Source organism: Podarcis vaucheri (assembly GCF_965113315.1).
Source record: "Podarcis vaucheri genome assembly, chromosome: 14".
NCBI classification, from domain to species: domain Eukaryota; kingdom Metazoa; phylum Chordata; class Lepidosauria; order Squamata; family Lacertidae; genus Podarcis; species Podarcis vaucheri.
Genome location: NC_138752.1, coordinates 12,523,430 through 12,543,658, shown reverse-complemented (window position 1 = coordinate 12,543,658; position 20,229 = coordinate 12,523,430). Strand labels below are relative to the sequence as shown.

Genomic DNA, 20,229 nt, shown 5'->3' with positions numbered 1-20,229 from the left:
CTTTGGGAGGAAGGCTGGGCTATAGGTTTGTTTGTTTGTTTGCTTGCTTGCTTGCTTGCTTATAAATATCACTTACATTGAAATTCCAGCTTGCCATTAATATTTGGTTTTGATTTTGGACAGGTTATCGGCCACCACCCTTCTCCGAAAAGTTTTATCTAGTTGTAATCGAAAAAGACACAAATGGGTGTTCCATACTTCACATGTGGCATCTGCATCTTAAATCTGTTCAAGCATGTGTAGGTGAGTGAAGAAATTTCCAGATTAACGTGTATTTTTACTCTAATCATGCGCTGGTTGATTTAAGGCATTTTTTAAAAATCCTGCCTTGCAGCTGGGGGAAAGCACACAAGGCTGCTTAAGACAGCTAATAAGACAGTGTATAAAACCCAGTAACAATTCAATAGCAGAATTTGCAAATACCACCCAAGCCTCCAGACAAGCAGAGCTACAGAATAACTCAGTGGTGGAGCATTTGCCTTTTATTCAAAAGGCCCCAGATTCCGTCTCCAGGTGGAGCCAGGAACATTCTATGTCTGAAATCCTGGAGAGCCACTCTCATCCTGGAAATTCAGCATAGATAATAATGAACTCATTGGGCCAATGGTTGTATTCAATGTCACATTATGAACAGTGTTCCATCATTGCAGGCATTTCTGCTTGTGCAACAAAACTTTCCCTTCCTCTCCTCCTCCTGTAAAGGCCCTTTAAATATGTTCTGGCGGTTCCCCCAACTTGGGTTGTTTTGCATGCAAGTCCACGGCTCTGTGCGCAGACTGGCCCACCCTCATTTCAGCGGCACAACCTTTGTAGGCAAAAGGGCTGGGCGATGTATCGATAGTTCGTCCAGGACCGGTTTGAGGGCGATGGTGCCTTCATCGCAGGTGGGGCTTGCCTGCGCCTTACCTTCCTTCTCTGTTCCCCCCTTCCTCCCTGCACTGGGCAGCAGCGAGAGTGGCAGCAGTTTCACCCTGGTGCCTCACAGGGCTGGGGCCAATGCTGCTCGTTCCTCCCCTTTTCAACATTGCAATGTCTCACTACACCACGATGTTTGGCTGGTGATACATTGCAATGTTGGAAAGCTGATATTGCCCAGCCCTAGTAGGCAAGGGGTCTCTGTTTGCACAAGAGATATATCACACTGATTTTTTTTAATTGCTGCATTGCTGTCAGTGTGTTAGAATTATTCACTTGTGTAACATTTGTGAGCATTTAATCACATTAGTGACATGTCAGGAAACCTATTTCATGCTGCTTCTTAAGCTTGTGCGTGGTCAGGCTGCATAAAATTGATCAGATGCATTAAGTTACATGCTCCTAACTCAGCCTTTCTCAACCTGTGGGCCCCCAGATGTTGTTGAACTACAACTCCCATCACCCCTAGCTAGCAAGGCCAGAGCTCAGGGATGATGGGAGTTGTAGTCCAACAACATCTGGGGACCCACAGGTTGAGAACTGCGGACTCTTCAGTGGGATTTAATGACGATGCTAAGGATTGTAGGATGCCATCTGATGCACATTTACCTGGGCGTAAGCCCCATTGAGCACAGTGGGACTGCAACTCACTTCTGAGCAAACGTGAATAGAATACCTCTGCACTCAGATCCTGCCTTCCCATCCAAACAGGATGCTAAACTAGATGGGTCTTTGGCCTGAAGCGGCAGGGCTCTCCTTATTTCAGTTCATGCGCTTGTCTGTGGACATGCTTAATAGACATGTGCAAAGAGATCCTAGCAGGGAAATTCTGTCCACTTGAGATTGCTAGCAGCTGCTGTTCAGAGACATACTATGCCTCCAACATTGGAGGCAAAAAACATATATCAGGGTTAGCAGCCATTGAAGGTGTTGTCTTCCATGAATATGTCTAATCCTCTTTTAAAGCTTTTCACCCTGCATGCTATATCTAAACAAATCTTTGCCTATGTTTTAAATGGGAAGTATGTCCGTATTACACACTGAACTTTTTGTTTGTAATAATGCATCTTTAAAGCAAAGTCTGCTGAAGTTCAACCATCAGGAAACCAGCTGGGCATACCTGGGCAACAGACTGTCGACTCATCTCCAGATACCTCGCCAGGTGCAGCACCCATGCCCCGTTCTTCATCTGTTGCTAATCTTCAGACAGCTAGTAAACTTATTTTGAGTTCTAGCCTGGTCTACAGTTGCCCATTGGATATTCCAGTTGGTGTAGAAGTCGTACGAGCTACTCCTTCTGCAGGTAAGGCGACGATTCAATACTTAGTCACACTGGTTCCTATAACTTTGGTTACCAGTCTTGAGACTTTTGGCAAATTCTGCATTCATTGGTCCGCTGTAACCCTATAGATGCAAAAAAAAAAAAAAAAAATGTTTGGATGTAGTTTTCACTCTTGTATATTGTGAATTAGAAACGTGAATTAGGAACAAAATGGATTGGAGACTGAAATGTTCAATACTGCTAAGAAATCAAAACAGATCTATCTTCATGCAGGCTTGTAAATAGCCAGTTGCCTGCAGACATTTCCTAGATGGAAAAAGCTTTTTAAATTTCAAGAGGGTGTAAGTTTCACTCTTTTAGACCACAGACCTGCAACAAATCAGCAGGCTAGTAACTTTTTGCGGGCTCTCTTAGGAGGCTGTGTTTGTGTCATGTAAATGCTGTTTCACCTTGTGAATCACCCTGGGATCTTCAAATGAAAGGCGGTATACTATTTTTTAATTGTATAATATTTTTTATTAGTTTTACAAAAGTTTTTATAACAAACAAACACAAAAAAAAAAAAACAAACAAACAAACAAAGAAGTGTGGTTTCATAATGTCATTTCGTAGACTTCTTTCCTCGGACTTCCCCATACCTCCCCTTTCTGCATCCTCATGTCCAAATTTTACAGCAACTTATACATATTTTTCCAACTCTAATTTATTATAGTCCTTTCTTATTCTAATCTTATATTACTGCAACCCTTTATCTCTGTCGAATCTCGACATTCTAAACTTCCTCAAGTTTATAATGGTCCTTAAGATAAATCTTGAATTTCTTCCAATCTTCTTCCGCAGTCTCCTTCCCCTGGTCTCGAATTCTGCTCGTCATTTCCGCCAAAGTCATGTAGTCAATCACTTTCATCTGCCATTCTTCCACGGTGGGTAGATCTTGTGTCTTCCAATACTTTGCTATCAATATTCTTGCTGCTGTTGTTGCATACATAAAGAAAGTTCTATCTTTTTTTTGCACCAATTGGCCGACAATGCCCAAGAGAAAGGCCTCTGGTTTCTTAAGAAAGGTATATTTAAATACCTTTTTCATTTCATTATATATCATCTCCCAAAAGACCTTAATCTTCGGGCACGTCCACCAAAGATGATAAAAAGTACCTTCAGTTTCTTTACATTTCCAACATTTATTGTCGGGCAAATGATAAATTTTTGCCAGCTTGACTGGGGTCATGTACCACCTGTAAACCATTTTCATTACATTTTCCTTTAAGGCACTACATGCCGTAAATTTAATTCCGGTGTTCCACAACCTTTCCCAGTCAGCTGACATTATATTATGACCGATGTCCTGTGCCCATTTAATCATGGCTGATTTAACTACTTCATCTTGTGTATTCCATTTTAACAGCAAGTTATACATTCTTGACAGATTCTTAGTATTGGGTTCTAACAATTCTGTCTCAAGTTTTGATTTTTCCACCTGGAAGCCAATTTTCCTGTCTTGTTTAAAAACCTCCGTTATTTGGTAATAGTGGAGCCAATCTTGTACTTTGGGTTTTAGATTTTCATGGCTCTTTAGTTTCAGTCTCTCTCCATCTTGTTCTAGAATCTCACAATACTTTGGCCATCCGACCTCCATATTGAGTTTCTTGTGGGCCTTCGCCTCTAAAGGTGACAACCATCTAGGGGTTTTATTTTCCAACAAGTCTTTATATCTCATCCAAACATTGAACAGCGCTTTCCTTACAATGTGATTTTTAAAGGCACTATGCACTTTAATTTTATCATACCATAAATATGCATGCCAACCAAATGCATTATTAAAACCTTCTAAGTCCAAGATATCTGTATTCTCGAGGAGCATCCACTCTTTCAGCCAGCAGAATGCTGCTGCTTCATAATACAATTTTAAGTCCGGCAGGGCAAATCCCCCTCTTTCTTTTGCATCTGTTAATATTTTATATTTTATCCTGGGCTTTTTGCCCTGCCAGACAAATTTCGCGATATCTTTCTGCCACCTCTTGAAACAGTCCATCTTGTCAAGTATTTGCAAAGTTTGAAACAAAAATAACATTCTAGGCAATACATTCATCTTAATTACTGCAATTCGGCCTAACATTGATAATCTCAAGTTTGACCATATTTCTAGATCTTTTTTGATTTCTGTCCAACATTTTTCATAGTTGTCCTTATACAAATTCAAATTTTTAGATGTTAGGTTAACCCCTAGGTATTTCACCTTCTTAGTCACCGTCAAACCCGTCTCTTCTTGAAACTTGTTCTTTTCTATATCTGTCAAATTTTTCCCTAGGACTTTAGTTTTTTGTTTATTCAACTTAAATCCGGCTACCTGGCCAAATTGTTGGATTATCTCCAACACCTTTTTCGTACTAGTGTATGGCTCTTGTAAAGTCAGGACTAAATCGTCTGCGAAAGCCCTTAACTTGTAATGTTTTGCTCCGACCTGTACCCCTTTAACCTGCTGGTCATTTCTAATCATATTCAGCAAAACCTCCAGGACAGAAATAAAAAGCAATGGGGAAATTGGGCATCCCTGTCGTGTTCCTTTTTCTATCTTAAGTTCCTCCGTTATCACATTATTTACAATCAACTTAGCTTTTTGTTCAGAGTATATTGCACCCACACCATTCTCAAAACCTTGTCCTACCCCCATCCCATGAAGATTCTTTTTCATAAAACTCCAAGAAATGTTGTCAAAGGCTTTCTCCGCGTCCACAAATATCAAAACTGCTTTGGTGTTTATATTCACCTCTAACTTTTCCAAAATGTCTATTATAATCCTAACATTGTCTGAGAGGTGTCTCTTTGGGAGAAAGCCTGCTTGGTCTCTGTGGATCTTTTCCATCAATACTCTTTTAAATCTTTTTGCTAAAATGTCTGCAAAAATTTTGTAATCCACATTGAGTAACGAGATTGGGCGGTAGTTCTTCAATTGAGTCTTTTCAGTCTCTGTCTTTGGTATGAGTGAAATATATGCTTCCTTCCACGATTCGGGTGCCTTTTTCCCCTCTAAAATCTCATTACAGACATCCTTTAACGGTTGAATCAGCCATTCCTTTAGCGATTTGTAATATCTGGAAGTCAAGCCATCTGGTCCTGGAGATTTGCCCAATTGCATGTCCTGAATGGCACCCTCTATCTCTTGTTCTGATATTCTCTGGTTTAAGTCCACCTTCCTTTGAGGGGAGATTTTTTGTAATCCATATTTGTTAAGGAATTTATCTATATCTTCTTCATTTTGTGCTCCTTGAGAATAGAGTTTTTTAAAATAACTCACGAAACAGTTTCTTATTTCATTTGGTTTAGATATAGTCCTTCCATCCACTTCTAAACTTGTAACTGTATTTAATTTCTGTCTTTTCTTAAGTTGCCATGCCAAAAGCTTGCCACATTTGTCTGCCGACTCAAATGACTTTTGTCTCATTTGCTTTATTTTCCACTCTATCTCTTGGTTCATCAATTCCATATATTGTGTTTGATATAATTTAATCTCCCTCAAAATCTCCTGGGACTTTGGTTTTGACCTTAATTTTCTCTCTCCTTCTTTTATCTTTTCCAAAATTTTTTCTCTTTTCTCATTCTGCCTTCTCCTCTTTATTGAGTTTTGTTGAATCAAAAACCCTCGCATCACAGCTTTGCTTGCGTCCCAGACCACTCTTTTTTCCACATTGCCCCTTAGATTGATTTCGAAATAGTCCTTTAAAGTTTTTTGGGCCTTCAAGTGGAATTCTCTATCTCGAAACAGGGTGTCATTCATTCTCCACCTAAACTGACCAGTTGTTGTAAGTTTCATTTCCATCTTCACGGCGTTATGGTCGGAGCAGGTTTTTGGGCAGATCTCTACCGTCTTAATCCTCGGAGCCATTCCACTAGTGATCCAAATTTGATCAATTCTGGTCCAGGTCATCTGTGCTTGGGAGAAAAAGGTTCCCTCTCTTTCAAGAGGGTTCCTTGTCCTCCAAATGTCTATTAGGTCCATATTCTCGGTCATTTCAAAAAAAGTCTTAGGGAGTCTCCCATCTTTAGTGAGTGTCAGTCTTTGTGTCTTGTCCATATTTGTGGAAACTACACCATTCATATCTCCCATAATTATCATATTGTAATCCAAATAGTCCATCAGAGTTTCATGAAGTTTTTTAAAGAATTCCGCTTTACCTTCATTTGGTGCGTAAATCCCAATTATCAAAAATTTTTCTCCTCGTACTTGTATCTCCACCGCTAAATATCTTCCTTCTTCATCTTTAAAAATCATTTTTGGAGCCCATTTCTCTTTTACATAGATCACAACTCCTCTTTTTTTCACTTTATCCGACGAGATAAATTCTTGTCCCAATTTTTTATTCATAAGTAGTCTCCTGTGGGCTCTAGTTATGTGAGTTTCCTGTAAGCAAGTCACGTCCAGTTGTTCTCTGTACAAAATATGGAATACTTGTCGTCTCTTCAAAGGCATGTTCATCCCATTACAATTCCAACTGAGGAATTGCAGGGCCATCTTGTTATTTTTCTGGTATTCCTCCAACTGCTCCCAATTGTTGTTCCTCCTCTGTTGGTAGTGGAAGGTTCTGTCCAAACGAAAGGTTCAAGATGTCTATTACACCCTTTTGCTCAGCAATTGGGTCTACAGTTCCTTTCTGTAAATCTTCTTGATTTTTATGCAAGAACCTGTCTTTATCCTGTATCGTCTTTATTTTAACCTTCTTTCCCCTGTAGTCAAAGGACAGTCCCTGTGGGAATTCCCACCTAAAACGAATATCGTTCTTCTTGAGCAAGTAGACCAGGTCCTTATAAAAAGCTCTCAAGTCCAGGATATGTTTGGGGATATCTTTAAAAATCTGTATCGGTGAATTTCCAATTTGTAAGGCTTTTTCAAAATGCAGTCTTAGTATTTTATCTCTTTCCTCCTTTGATCTCAAGGTAATCAAGCAGTCTCTCGGTACCTTTCTATTTTGTCTTCTGCCCAATCTGAAAGCCGTTGTAATTTGGATTTCGTCTTCCTCTAGATCTTCCCAGGCATCTGCAAACTCCTTCATTAAAAAGTCTGTAAGGTTATCTCCTTCATCCTCTGGAATTAATCGTAATTTCAAATTCCTTTCTTTTCTTTGTAGTTCCCACAATGCCAGAGTTTCGTCGTGATCATAAACCTTTTTGGCAATCGGTTCTAATTTTTCCTGCGTCTCTCCAGCAATAGTTCTAGCTTCCTCCGCAATTTGACGTGTGGCAGAGTTCTCTTGCGTAAGCTTGTTTATAGATTCTGTGTTCAAGTCAAGTCTAGCTGTCAAGTCTGTCAATTTCTGTGAATTCTCTGTCAATTTCTTAGTATTCTCTGCCGTTTGCTTTGTCAAATTCTCCAGGGATTGGTTTATCTTAAGAAGGGCTTGCGATACTGCATCCATGGAGACTGCTGCACCTCTTTCTTGTCCTGTTGTCACTGTAGATGTTATTCCTGAGATCGAGCCTCTTTTCTTGAGTTGCTGTAGCTGCTTTGTCTTTGCTCTCGTGGTTATCTCGTCTGCTGGGCCACTCATGTCCCAAGGTCGTTTCCCACAGGAGCCTTCACCAAAAGGAAAATTCCACTGTCTCAAAGCGTAGCAACTTTCAGTTTACCCTCTAGAGGGAGCAAATCAGAATGTCCGCAAACCGAAATTACGAGTATTTATAACACAAATTTATCAGGAGGCTCCTATATGTATATTGCAGCACTTTCCCAATAGATAAAGTCCCAGCCTTCCCTGATAAATTGTATCCACCAAGTCCCAAAACTTTGTATCAAGTAGACAGTAAAGCTTCCACTTTGTAACCTTCACAAGAATTTTAAAGTCAGTTCAGTGTTCCTTTGTTTTATGAGCAGTTCGTACCAGGTTGGGGGCTGCAGAAGTTTTCCTTTTCCGTTAAATTAATCATGCAGCTTGTAAAGTCACTTTTTCCTCCCCTCTGCCCTGCAAGCTGGAGGGGATGATCAAAGTCCAAATGTCGGATTCAGGCAATTAAGAACAATTTTCCCTTACGGATGCAGCTTAATAACTTTCGTTGCTTCGATTGTCATGCAGTCGGGGGAAGGCAGACTTCCTTAATTTTTGCCTTCCCCGTTTTCAGCCTAATTTCAAATAATTTTGACACGAATACAGGTTCAGTCTTACTCACGGGTCCTTTTTGTCCAGATTGTTTAGGAAGGGAATCGACGCTCTCCACTAATGGCGACGCGGCTTCACTCTGCGGGCTGGGTAGCGATTCTCAGCACCGCGCTCCCCCGTTGTCGTTCCGGAGCCTTTAAAAAGGCTCTTTCTGCGGTAAAGAGGGGGCGCTTCGGGTGCCCACCGAATCTCCTTGTTCACAGGATCCGTTCCTGTGATTTTAGGGGTCCCCCGCTTGCCGAAGCGGGTCAGACCCGAACTCGCAGAGCCTTCCTCTCTCCGGAGCTCGGAGAGAGAGCAGCCATTAGCGCTGGCGCCGAACCGGAAGTCCGGCGGTATACTATTTTTAATAATGATAATAATAGTAATCTCTGATTCATTTAGGACACCTGAGCTCTTCATCAATTTACCCAGTCTGCCTTGCACCTTACTTGCTGGTTACTTCCTGTTCGGATGACAGAGTCCGGTTCTGGAGGTGCTCTGTAGAGACGGTGGTGAACAGCAGAAATGAAACGAAGGAAACCTATCACTGGAAGAAGTGGCCTTTAATGAACGATTCGAAAGAAGACGACAGCAGCACAGTGGGCATTTCGGGAAGGCCTGTTGCTGTCAGCTGTTCCTATACGGGGCGCTTGGCTGTGGCGTACAAACAGCCCATGCAACACAACGGTTTTGTTTCCAAAGAATTTTCTATGCATGTTTGTATATTTGAATGTGAATCCACCGGAGGGTCGGAATGGGTCTTGGAGCAGACGATTCACCTGGACGATCTAGTGGAAGTCGGGAGCGTCCTTGACTCGAGAGTGAGCGTGGACAGCAATTTATTTGTATATAGTAAAATGGATGTATTTTTGAACAAGGACCGGCACCTGATGCCAAACACCAAGCATTTGGTCCACTTGGACTGGGTTTCGAAAGAAGACGGCTCACATATTCTGACGGTCAGCATGGGTGCAAATATATTCATGTACGGCCGACTTTCGGGAATTGTGACTGAGCAAACCAGCAGCAAAGAGGGTGTCGCCGTCATTACTTTACCACTAGGTGGTAGCATAAAGCAAGGCATAAGGTCCAAATGGGTGCTGCTGAGATCCATAGACTTGGTGTCCTCTGTAGATGGCACCCCTTCATTGCCAGTCTCTCTGTCTTGGGTAAGAGATGGGATACTGGTCGTGGGAATGGACTGTGAAATGCACGTCTATGCACAGTGGAAGCATGCCATGAAATCGGGGGGCAGTGAGAGCGACTGTTTCCTCGGCGAAGACTCCCCCACGCAAGATCCATTGAAGACCAGTTGGATGGCCAAGAAAACCAGCATCATCGACGGAGCGGGCATTGTGGACGATGTTTTCGGAACCCCCACTGTGATTCAAGATGGCGGGCTTTTTGAAGCCGCCCACGTCCTTTCTCCTACCCTCCCGCAGTACCACCCAACCCAGCTCTTGGAGCTGATGGACCTGGGTAAAGTCCGCAGAGCAAAAGCCATTCTTTCGCATTTGGTGAAATGCATTGCGGGGGAAGTTGCCATTGTGAAAGACCCCGAGTCGGCCGACGGCGGCTCCAAACGGCACCTCTCTCGCACCATCAGCGTAAGTGGCAGCACCGCAAAGGACGCGGTCAGTACGGGGAAAGAGGGGACGCGAGACTATACAGAGATCGACTCTATCCCTCCGTTGCCATTGTACGCGCTGCTTTCGGCAGACCAGGATTCCACGTACAAGACGGAGGAAGCGACCAAAAGGCCCCAAGGCTCACAAGACCATGCCAAAAGGAAGCCAGAGGATCACTATTCAGATCTGTTCCAGGTTCAGCAGGTGACGACGGACGACTTCATTGATTTTGAGCCAGAAAGGAGAGAGCATAAATCCAAAGTCATCAACCTGTCTCAGTACGGACCGACTTACTTTGGGCGAGAGCATGCCAGCGTCCTCTCAAGCCATCTAATGCACTCAAGTTTACCGGGACTTACTCGCCTCGAGCAGATGTTCTTGGTCGCCTTGGCAGACACTGTCGCCACCACAAGCACTGAGCTTGATGAAAACAGAGATAAGCATTACTCAGGTAAACAACTTGCCCACTTTCTCGTGGAATGCTTATTGAGGCAATAGGGGAAGATGCGACATTTAGGAAGTGGCGCAAGACATTTTAAAATTAGTGTGCGAGTTCTTCTTGACCTCTAATTTATTTTAAATAAATATATTTCCTAAATATATCCTGCTTGGGCCCACACATCCCACATGCAATCAATCAGTCAATCAAGTCAAGTAACCTTTGTCGGCATCACATAAGAACATTCAAAATACATTCAGAATAGATAGGCCAGTGCGATCTCGTCGCCACCCCAACGGCACTGTCACCCGCCAAAGGGCAGAAGAGGCGAGCAATCTGCCTCATCTCTGTGGGTTTCCAGCAAGGGCAGGATCCTGTAGCGGCAGAAAATCAAATAGAGAAACTTAGCTACTGTCTTGGTGAGCTCCTGGTCTCTCCCCTGTAGTAAGAAGCGCATAACCTCCATCTCTGGTTTCCATTTTGGAATACATAGATGGTCTAGAAATTGTTGGCAGAGATCATCAGACATTTTACATTTAAGGGCCATGTGAGTTAGAGTTTCCACTAGGTGGGCATCGCATGGGCAGATCCTATCTCCTTCTGCCAAACCCGCAAACCTACCCCAAATCGGTCAATCAGATACCTTTATTGGCATCACATTATAAAACATTTCAAGTATCTGGAATAATTAAAAAGCCAAGTGTGAAGCTATCAAGGGTTATAAGGTCACACTATGGTCGTGTGCATTTGAATATTCTGCTATGCCCCGCATATGTAAATTGTTTTGAGAACCTTTTGTTTGAAAAGGCCTCATATGAATATTGTAACTAAGCAACATGGACACCTGCGTGTATTGTTTTAACCGTTTGGTGCGTTTTCACAGGGAGAGAAACTTTAGATGAATGCGGCCTGCGGTACCTGCTAGCTATGCGTTTGCATACATGCCTTCTGACATCACTCCCACCTTTATATCGCGTTCAGCTGCTTCATCAAGGTAATTCTTTGGTGCGAACCGCCTGATGCGAATCACTCAAAGAAGCAGCAAGCAATGGGAAGAATAGGTCATCTAGTGACTGTGTGAGCTGTTGGGTGTTGACCTATGGCAGGGTCTCCTTGGTGATGGCTCCCCGTTTGTGGCATTGAGGTGCCTCCTTTATTATTCAAGTTCGGGGGGGATTTAGAAACATTGCTGCTTAAAAGGTGTTTAGTGGCTGAAAGATACTAGGAATTACTAGGGGAGGGGAAGGAAGGGAGAAGGGGGAAGGGGAGGGGGCCCCGAAAGAAATAGGAATAAATTTTAGTATATTTTTTGGGGTGTGCGTGTATGTGAGTGAGCGGGAGTGTGCGTGCCAGCGCGCGCGCGCCCTTTTGCAATTCCAAAATTAATGGCCATGAGTTCGTTCTTGATCAACTCCAACTATGTGGACCCCAAATTCCCACCATGCGAAGAATATTCCCAGCACGATTACCTTCCCAGTCATTCTCCGGAATATTTCGGCGGCCAGAGGCGAGAGGAGAACTCTTTTCAACCCGAGGCGTTGTACCCAGCGCGGTCCGCCTGTAACCAACCATCCTATCCTCCATGTCAGGGCTCTGGGCACAAAGAAATTAAAAAAAAAAGAAACGAAAAATAATTACTAATAGTGAGACTATGGGATTGGTATTTAGATGTTTATAATTGTTTTTAAGTATTTTAAATATCTTGTATATTATTTTTAGTTGTGTTGCTTTAACCTTTTTATTTATTTATTGCCCTGGACTCCTTGGGTAGGGAAAAGGACGAGATATACTAGTGTTATGATGACAATTTTATTCACTAGATTGGTGGAATTGGAGGTGGCCACACTTGGTTTTTCTTAAATTAATGTTCTGAATTCTAAAGCTCTGAATGCACGCTTGTTCCAAAATTTGCATAAAATGAACTTTTTGCATCATTCTTAACAAATTATGAATGTTTGTCCCCAGTGGCTTTAAATCCAGTAAGTCAAACATGCTCCCACCTCCCCCTAGGCTATTATTTCTGATCTAATTCACCATGTTGTAATTGCCTTGTGCCTGTGATTTCCCTGTGCTATGATTTAGGTGTTTCTACCTGCCACTTTGCCTGGGCTTTTCATTCGGAGGCAGAGGAAGAGTTAATCAACATGATCCCTGCAATTCAAAGAGGAGACCCCCAGTGGTCCGAACTAAGAACTATGGGTATAGGCTGGTGGGTCAGAAACATTAACACACTCCGAAGGTGCATGGAGAAGGTAATTTGAGCCATTCTTGGTGATAACTGGAAGGTCACGAGCCTTTGAATCTGCCTTCTTCCAAGTTACATTGTGGTGAGGCATCTCATCCTGCTGTTATACAAATCTATGGTGTGACCTCACTTGGCATCCTGGGCATCGTTTTGGTTGCCTCACCTCAAAAAGGATATTGTAGAGCTGGAAAGGGGCCTTCCCTCCCCCTCCCCTTTTTGTGAAGATTGCCCACTCTGGGATCCCACAGCTGGTTCTCCCCTGGTCTCCTCACTGGCCCAAGTGGGACTAATTTAGGGGGATGGATTTCCCCCCTAAATGGATTTTTTATGTTTTATTTTATTGTTATTTACGCTTTATACCGTATTTTATGCTTTTTTCTTTTTCTTTTTTCTTTGTAGAACCAATTAAGTGTTTTAAATTTGTTGTTAGCCGCCCTGAGCCCAGTTTCCTGAACCGGGAAGGGCGGGGTATAAATAAAATATTATTATTATTATTATTATTATTATTATTATTATTATTATTATTATTAGAGCTTATGGCAACGCTTATGTAGGAGCTTGGGAAAATTGCATCTCTGAGGCTCTTGTAGTTTGGCAGAAGTAGATTAAGCTATTGGGATTGTGTGAGAATTGGGAAGAGAACTCTTAAAGAATGTGTCAAAATGGACTTCCCCTGTCTATTCTCAGCTTAAATGCAGGCATGCAAGACATGATCACAGGCTGCCATTTGAAGAGATTGGCTATAGAACTGTGGTTAAGCTGGAAAATGCCCTTTGACTATTCTGAGCCTAAATAGATTTGCTGTTGGAGTTACAGTCATAAAGCTCCAAAGTTCTTCCCTGAAGCAAGTTTGAGCTGGTACGGAATTGTTCAAAACACAAGACCAAATATATTATTCTGTGAACCTCCCCGAGACCTCAGGTTATAGGGCAGTATATAAATTCAATAAATAATAATAATAAAGCTAGAGCAACTCGCCATTGAGGAAACATTACAACATTTGGGACTATTCTTTGCCAAAAAAAGGCAAGGGTGTTTGGGCAGTGGGAATGTGGCAGAGGTATTTAAAACTATTCCTGATGCAGATGAAGTAGAGAGTTTGCCTCCCTTCCTCATACTAGAACTCAGGGGCATCCAATAAAGCTGAATATAGTGGTACCTCAGGTTACAGATGCTTCAGGTTACAGACGCTTCAGGTTACAGACTCTGCTAACCCAGAAATAGTACCTCGGGTTAAGAACTTTGCTTCAGGATGAGAACAGAAATCGGGCGGCAGCGGCGTGGCAGCAGTGGGAGGCCCCATTAGCTAAAGTGTTACCTCAGGTTAAGAACAGTTTCAGGTTAAGAACGCACCTCCGGAACGAATTAAGTACGTAACCAGAGGTACCACTGTAAATTGTACATCCCCTCATGCAGGATGGATCTCTAAGTGGCTACTAGTCATAATGACTGTGTCTTTCCATCCCCTTGATATCTTGGTTGCCATTTTCTGAACCTTTTATAGCACTATAATAGCTTTTTTTGGGATAAGGTGACCAGAACTCAACACGTTATTCTGAATATGGCCACACCATAGGTTTGTGTAATGGCATTATGATACTGGCAGTTTTATTTTCCGTTGCATTTCAAACCATCCCTTTTTGCCTTTTTCATGGTTGCCACACATTGTGTTGACATTTTCATCGAGCTTATCCAATATGCATAGAAATGTTTCATATTACGGTATTATTTTGTCCAACACTGAGCTATATCAATTTCTGTATTTCAATTACTCTCTCTGTATTCAGAAAAGCATGAATAGGATCAATATTCCTGCTAACCAGTCAATTATTATTGTTTACCTACCTACCCTGATATACTACTTTCCTTTTGCAGAAAGGCTTTTGGGTGGGGAGCAGGAGAGAGCAGGATACTATTATTGACAAAAATCAAAGCATTTTATTAGTTTGCTATTTCATTTAGGATCTTGAGAAAAGCAGATATGACAGAGGTAATGGCATCAGTGAAGGCACCATACCTTTTTGCCTCTAGGAAAGAAGACAAAACAATGATGGGAATATGCCCTTTTGCTGCTTAGGGAAAGCAGTTGAAGGCAGGTTGGTTGGGTGAAAGGCCAGAGGCAGATCTGCAGATCACCTGCAATTTGTGTAGTTTAATCTGCTTGCAGCCCTTACTCTCTGTGATACTGTGGACTTTTCTTTTCCTTTTTCTCTTTCCTAAATACGACAGGTTGCAAAAGCAGCATTTCAGAGGAACAACGATGCCTTGGATGCTGCGCTATTTTACCTCGCAATGAAGAAAAAAGCAGTGGTGTGGGGTCTGTTTCGGTAAGTTCCATTAACTTGGCCTTTCCTTCTTCCCTCGCGGGTGGCGCTGTGGTCTAAACCACTGAACCCCTTGGGCTTGCCGATCAGAAGGTTGGCGGTTCAAGTCCTCGCGACGGAGTGAGCTCCCATTGCTCTGTCCCAGCTCCTGCCAACCTAGCAGTTCGAAAGCACGCCAGTGCAAGTAGATAAATAGGCACCGCTGCAGTGGGAAGGTAAATGGCATTTCCATGCGCTCTGGTTTCCGTCATGGTGTTCCATCGCATCAGAAGTGGTTTAGTCATGCTGGCCACATGACTCGGAAAGCTGTCTGTGGACAAACACCGGCTCCTTCAGCCTGAAAGCAAGATGAGCGCTGCAACCCCATAGTCGCCTTTGACTGGACTTAACCGTCCAGGGGTCCTTTACCTTTATCTTACCTTCCCTCGAAAAAAAACCCAGTTAGGATGTAGGTGAAAGCTTGTATAAAATTACGGGGGCTTGTGCCACTTTTCTAGTTGATACTCTGCTTCCTGTGCAATCCTTCACATTGACTCAGCAGTGAGTCCCACTGAGTTTTGATGGGCCTTACCTCTGGGTGAATGTGCATAGAAGGTGCAGCCCTAATGGAAATCTCTCTCTCTCCCTTTGTTTTCCAACACAGGTCTCAGCATGATGAGAAAATGACACAGTTCTTCAGCCATAATTTCAGTGAAGATAGATGGCGCAAAGCAGCTTTGAAAAATGCTTTTGCTTTGCTGGGGAAACAGCGCTTTGAGCAGTCAGCTGCCTTTTTCTTGTTGGCTGGGTCACTAAAGGATGCTATTGAGGTATTGTTGCCCCAAATACATCGGTGTTTTTGTTGTGGTGGTTTATAGGTTCTTCTGTTCATTCATATATCTGTAGTACAGTCGTACCTTGGCTATTGAACAGCTTAGTTCTCGAACGTTTTGGCTCCCCAACGCCGCAAACTTCTTGGAAGTGAGTGTTCTGGTTTACAAACTCCTTTTGGAAGCCGAACGGCCAACGTGGCTTCCGATTGACTGCAGGAGCTTCCTGCAGCCAATCAGAAGCCATGTTTTCGTTTCTGAACATTTTGGAAGTTGAGCGGACTTCCAGAATGGATTCCGTTCGACTTCCAAGGTATGACTGTAGTCTCTTCCCTTCTCCCAAATTTTATTTATTTATACTTTTCAAGTATGTACATTTCACTCATTTTATACATTTCACTAATTTTACATTTATATTGACATTTCAAAACTTGGACCCATCTTCCTTTTTTGACTCTAAATTGTTTTAAACTGTTTTTCACGTGCGTTGCAACCTGCCCTACGCGTAATAAATAAACGCAGAAATATGTGTGCTTATGGAACCTTGATGTTCGTTTTCTCCACAGGTGTGTCTTGAGAAGATGGAAGACATCCAACTAGCTATGGTTATCGCTCGTCTGTATGAATCCGAATTTGAGATCTCCTCCACCTATACAGCCATCCTTTATGAGAAGATATTGGGCTGTGAGAAAGATGGAAGTGGATTCAGCTGTGCAAAACTGCACCCGGACCCTTTCCTGCGAAGTCTTTCCTACTGGGTAATGAAAGAGTACACTAGAGCACTCGACACTTTACTGGAACAAACACCAAAGGAAGATGATGAAAACCCAGGTAAAGACTGTTTCAGATCAGGGGTGTAGCGTGCTGGGGGAGGGGCAGCTGGGCGGAGTCCCGGGCGCACAATTTGGAGGGGATGCGAACCAGGCGTTCCCCCACAGGGACCCCCTACCTTCCCCACCTTGTCTGGGCCTGGCCGTGCCGCTATATCCCCAGCACCCTCACTGAATGGCTGCCCGGCCAACGTTGAGAGGATTCACCTGCCAAGGGCCGTGTTGGCCAGTTCGGCACCCCCATGCGCAGGCACACAAGTGGCACACCGTGGCCCTGCAAACCCTCCGTGCCCCACACTTGCCTGGCAGTGTTGGCAGCAAAGGCTAGGTTGATGCAATGGATTTTATGTTCACCCTCTGTGCCACACCCAAAGGCCGCAACGCCACTGTTTCAGATTGTTAGGAAAGCCTCAGTCTTGGAAGGAATGCTGCTTCATTTCATTTACTTATTTAAAGCAGTTGGTTGGTTGGTTTTTTCTGCTGCCCTATGCCAAAAAGACCCTCAAGGCAACTTGCAGCAAAAATATAACACCAATAAAATAGAAACTTGCAGAGAACAAACGGAAATGAGCAATAAAAACAATAAAATAACCAGGCACTAAATACAAAGCATGCAAACAGAAATTAAAGCCCCAGCAGCCCTCAACAGTGGCAGTGATCACGGTTATATAAATCTAATTAATAAATTATATATAATGTCTTGCTAAGTAATAATAATCACCATTAGAAAGAGAAAAGCCAATAAATAGTTCCAAAGCTCCAAAACAAACAATTAAGAATCAAATAATGGGCCAGAATATTGTGGAGTGACCATAGATCTCTGCCTGTCAGACTATATTCTGAACCTCCCATTTCTGATGTTCTGGCCATTGTCACATTTTGCAACCTAACGAGCCCTGATTTTGTGAAGCAGTTTCTCCATTTGTTTACAGCAGGGGAATCACAAAACCTTTTTGGCATTGGAAGAATCACATCAGGGACCCGTGTTTTTTAAAAAGGAATATTAAAATTGAAAACCATTTTAAAAGCCATTTGTGGGCGCACAAAAACATGTTGACATCACAGTGGAATACCTATGGGACCAGTTAGAAAGAAGGGTTTTTGTTTTTTGTTTTTTTAATATAAGAATTTATCTTTTGACAAGGGGGGAAAATTCCTTTTGGCATCCCGATAGTTCAAGGGGGGAGATCATCGAACCAGTCATTAAAACTTACAGTTTTTTCAATGACAAATTTAGGACGAGGTCTTGGGGTTGGCAAAGAAATGGGGTGCCAGATGCAACCCACAGGATAGTCCCCCCTGATTTACATGTATGTATCCCCCCCTGCTCTAACCCCAAAGACTTTCCAGAGCTGCTTTCAATTACCATAGCCCTTTATGACTATTTCTGATGTGTCACTAATCTGATTTCTCTAGTCATTGTCAAATCGTGCAATCCTGTGGTCTTCAGTTTCTACAACTACCTTCGCACTCACCCCTTGCTCATCCGAAGAAATTTTTCCCTGCCCGATGGGGCCTTTGCCACTTTGGGATTGCAAGCCGAGAAAAGCTTGATCGACAGAATCAATCTTATTGAGAGAAAGCTGTTTTTCACTACTGCAAATGCTCATTTTAAAGTGGGGTGTCCCGTTCTAGCCCTTGAAGTCCTTTCCAAGCTCCCCCAAGTAAGCAGCAAATCCAATATCTTCATCAAGACAGAAGAAGCCGGCGAGAGTCCTTCTGTGCAGAACGGTGTGAAATTGGAACCAAAGGCGTCGGGCGAAGGCAGTGCTGCAGACTGGTCACAGCCCGGAGAGAGCTCAGCGGATTTGACGAGTCAGATGGAGTCCGCAGCCCTCGTTGACTGGAGTGAGCCGGCAATAACGTTTGAAGATGAGCCTCTGAAATTGGACTGGGGGGAAGACAAAAGCAGCTCGCAGGAAGAGGAGGAGGAGGAGGATGGTTTGCAAATGAAGGGCTCGAAACAGGAACCAGAAAGTGCAAAGCAGGCCGGGAGAAGCCCGGACGACGATGCTTATATCGACGACATCGAAGTTGACGTGATCGCTGAGCAGCTGAAGTTCAGAGCGTGCCTCAAAATCCTCATGACGGAGCTCAGAACCTTGGCCACCGGCTACGAAGTCGACGGAGGGAAGCTCCGCTTCCAGCTCTACAACTGGCTGGAGAAGGAAATTGCCGCTCTGCACGACATCTGCAACCACGAAGCGCGCGGGAAGGGTGAGGTTGAAGCAAGTGCCCAGATAAACGGAGACCTCCTTGACCGCGAAGAAGTGGGGGACAAGGGGGACATCGGCTCGTACGAGCGGCACCAGATCGAGCGGCGTAGGCTGCAAGCCAAGCGCGAGCACGCAGAGCGGCGAAAGTGGTGGCTGCAGAAGAACCAAGCTCTCCTGAGGGTTTTCCTAAGCTACTGCAGTCTCCACGGGGCACAGGGTGGCGGTCTTGCCTCTGTGAGAATGGAGCTCAAGTTTCTGCTGCAAGAATCTCAGCAGGTAAGGCCCAGTTTCCATGCTCTTTTTTTATTGACTATTACAAAACAAAAACATCTTGAAGGTCCCAGGCCACAGGGAGGTTAGGCTGGCTTCAACTAGAGCCAGGGCTTTCTCGGCTGTGGCTCCAATCTGGTGGAACGCTCTGTCACAAGAGACTAGGGCCCTGCGGAACTTGACATCTTTCCGCAGGGCCTGCAAGACAGAGCTGTTCCACCAGGCCTTTGGCCAGGGCACAACCTGACCCCTTCCTTTGGCAATCTTCACAGAACTCTAGCCCAATGGTTGCCATCAATTTGATTTGAATTAATTTTATAATGAAATGATTTTAGAATGTTGTATTACAGTGGTGCCTCGCAAGACGAAAAGAATCCGTTCTGTGATTCTCTTCGTCTAGCAGTTTTTTCGTCTTGCGAAGCAAGCCCATTGACAGATTAGCGGATTAGCGCTATTAGCGGCTTTTAGCGGCTTATCTGCTGATCGGATCAGCTGATAAGCGGCTAAGCGGCTTAGCGGCTTAGAAAAAGGGGGGGGGGAACCATCAGGAACTCGCAAGACATTGTCGTCTTGCAAAGCAAGCCCATAGGAAATTTGTTTTGTGAAGCACCTCCAAAACGGAAAACTCTTTCGTCTAGCGAGTCTTCCGTCTTGCGAGGCATTCGTCTTGCGGGGCACCACTGTATTTTATTGTGGTTAGCCACCCTGAGCCCGTCTTTGGCTGGGGAGAGCAGGATATAAATAATTTTTCTTATTATTTATTATTATTATTATACAGTGGTCCCTCGGGTTACATACGCTTCAGGTTACATACACTTCAGGTTACAGACTCTACTAACCCAGAAATAGTACCTCGGGTTAAGAACTTTGCTTCAGGATGAGAACAGAAATCGCACAGTGGTGGCGTGGCAGCAGCAGGAGGCCCTATTAGCTAAAGTGGTACCTCAGGTTAAGAACAGTTTCAGAACAGACCTCCAGAACAAATCAAGTACGTAACCAGAGGTACCACTGTAAATTGTACATATACATATATTCTTGATTTCTCTACAACATATATTCTTAGCTTAACGCATTATGCATCTTCACATACAAATCTTTTTCCACCCGTGACTTCCCACCACCTCACTGCAGCTTTCAATT

General features: G+C 43.5%; 1 protein-coding gene and 1 long non-coding RNA gene across 8 annotated transcripts in view; one reads left to right on the top strand and one right to left on the bottom strand.

Moving 5' to 3' along the window:
• Window positions 1–20,229, bottom strand: part of LOC309518551 — a 334,884-nt gene that overhangs the window by 54,533 nt on the left and 260,122 nt on the right. The window lies entirely within an intron of this gene.
• Window positions 1–20,229, top strand: part of DMXL2 (Dmx like 2) — a 112,124-nt gene that overhangs the window by 52,501 nt on the left and 39,394 nt on the right. For all 7 annotated transcript variants that reach the window (XM_082198189.1, XM_082198186.1, XM_082198184.1 and 4 more), the window contains exons 16-24: window positions 124–243; window positions 1,991–2,218; window positions 8,731–10,407; window positions 11,279–11,389; window positions 12,478–12,647; window positions 14,870–14,967; window positions 15,608–15,773; window positions 16,340–16,604; window positions 18,020–19,095. In XM_082198189.1, the coding sequence (XP_082054315.1) occupies window positions 124–243; window positions 1,991–2,218; window positions 8,731–10,407; window positions 11,279–11,389; window positions 12,478–12,647; window positions 14,870–14,967; window positions 15,608–15,773; window positions 16,340–16,604; window positions 18,020–19,095 (3,911 nt within the window). The remainder of the gene's footprint in view (window positions 1–123; window positions 244–1,990; window positions 2,219–8,730; window positions 10,408–11,278; window positions 11,390–12,477; window positions 12,648–14,869; window positions 14,968–15,607; window positions 15,774–16,339; window positions 16,605–18,019; window positions 19,096–20,229) is intronic.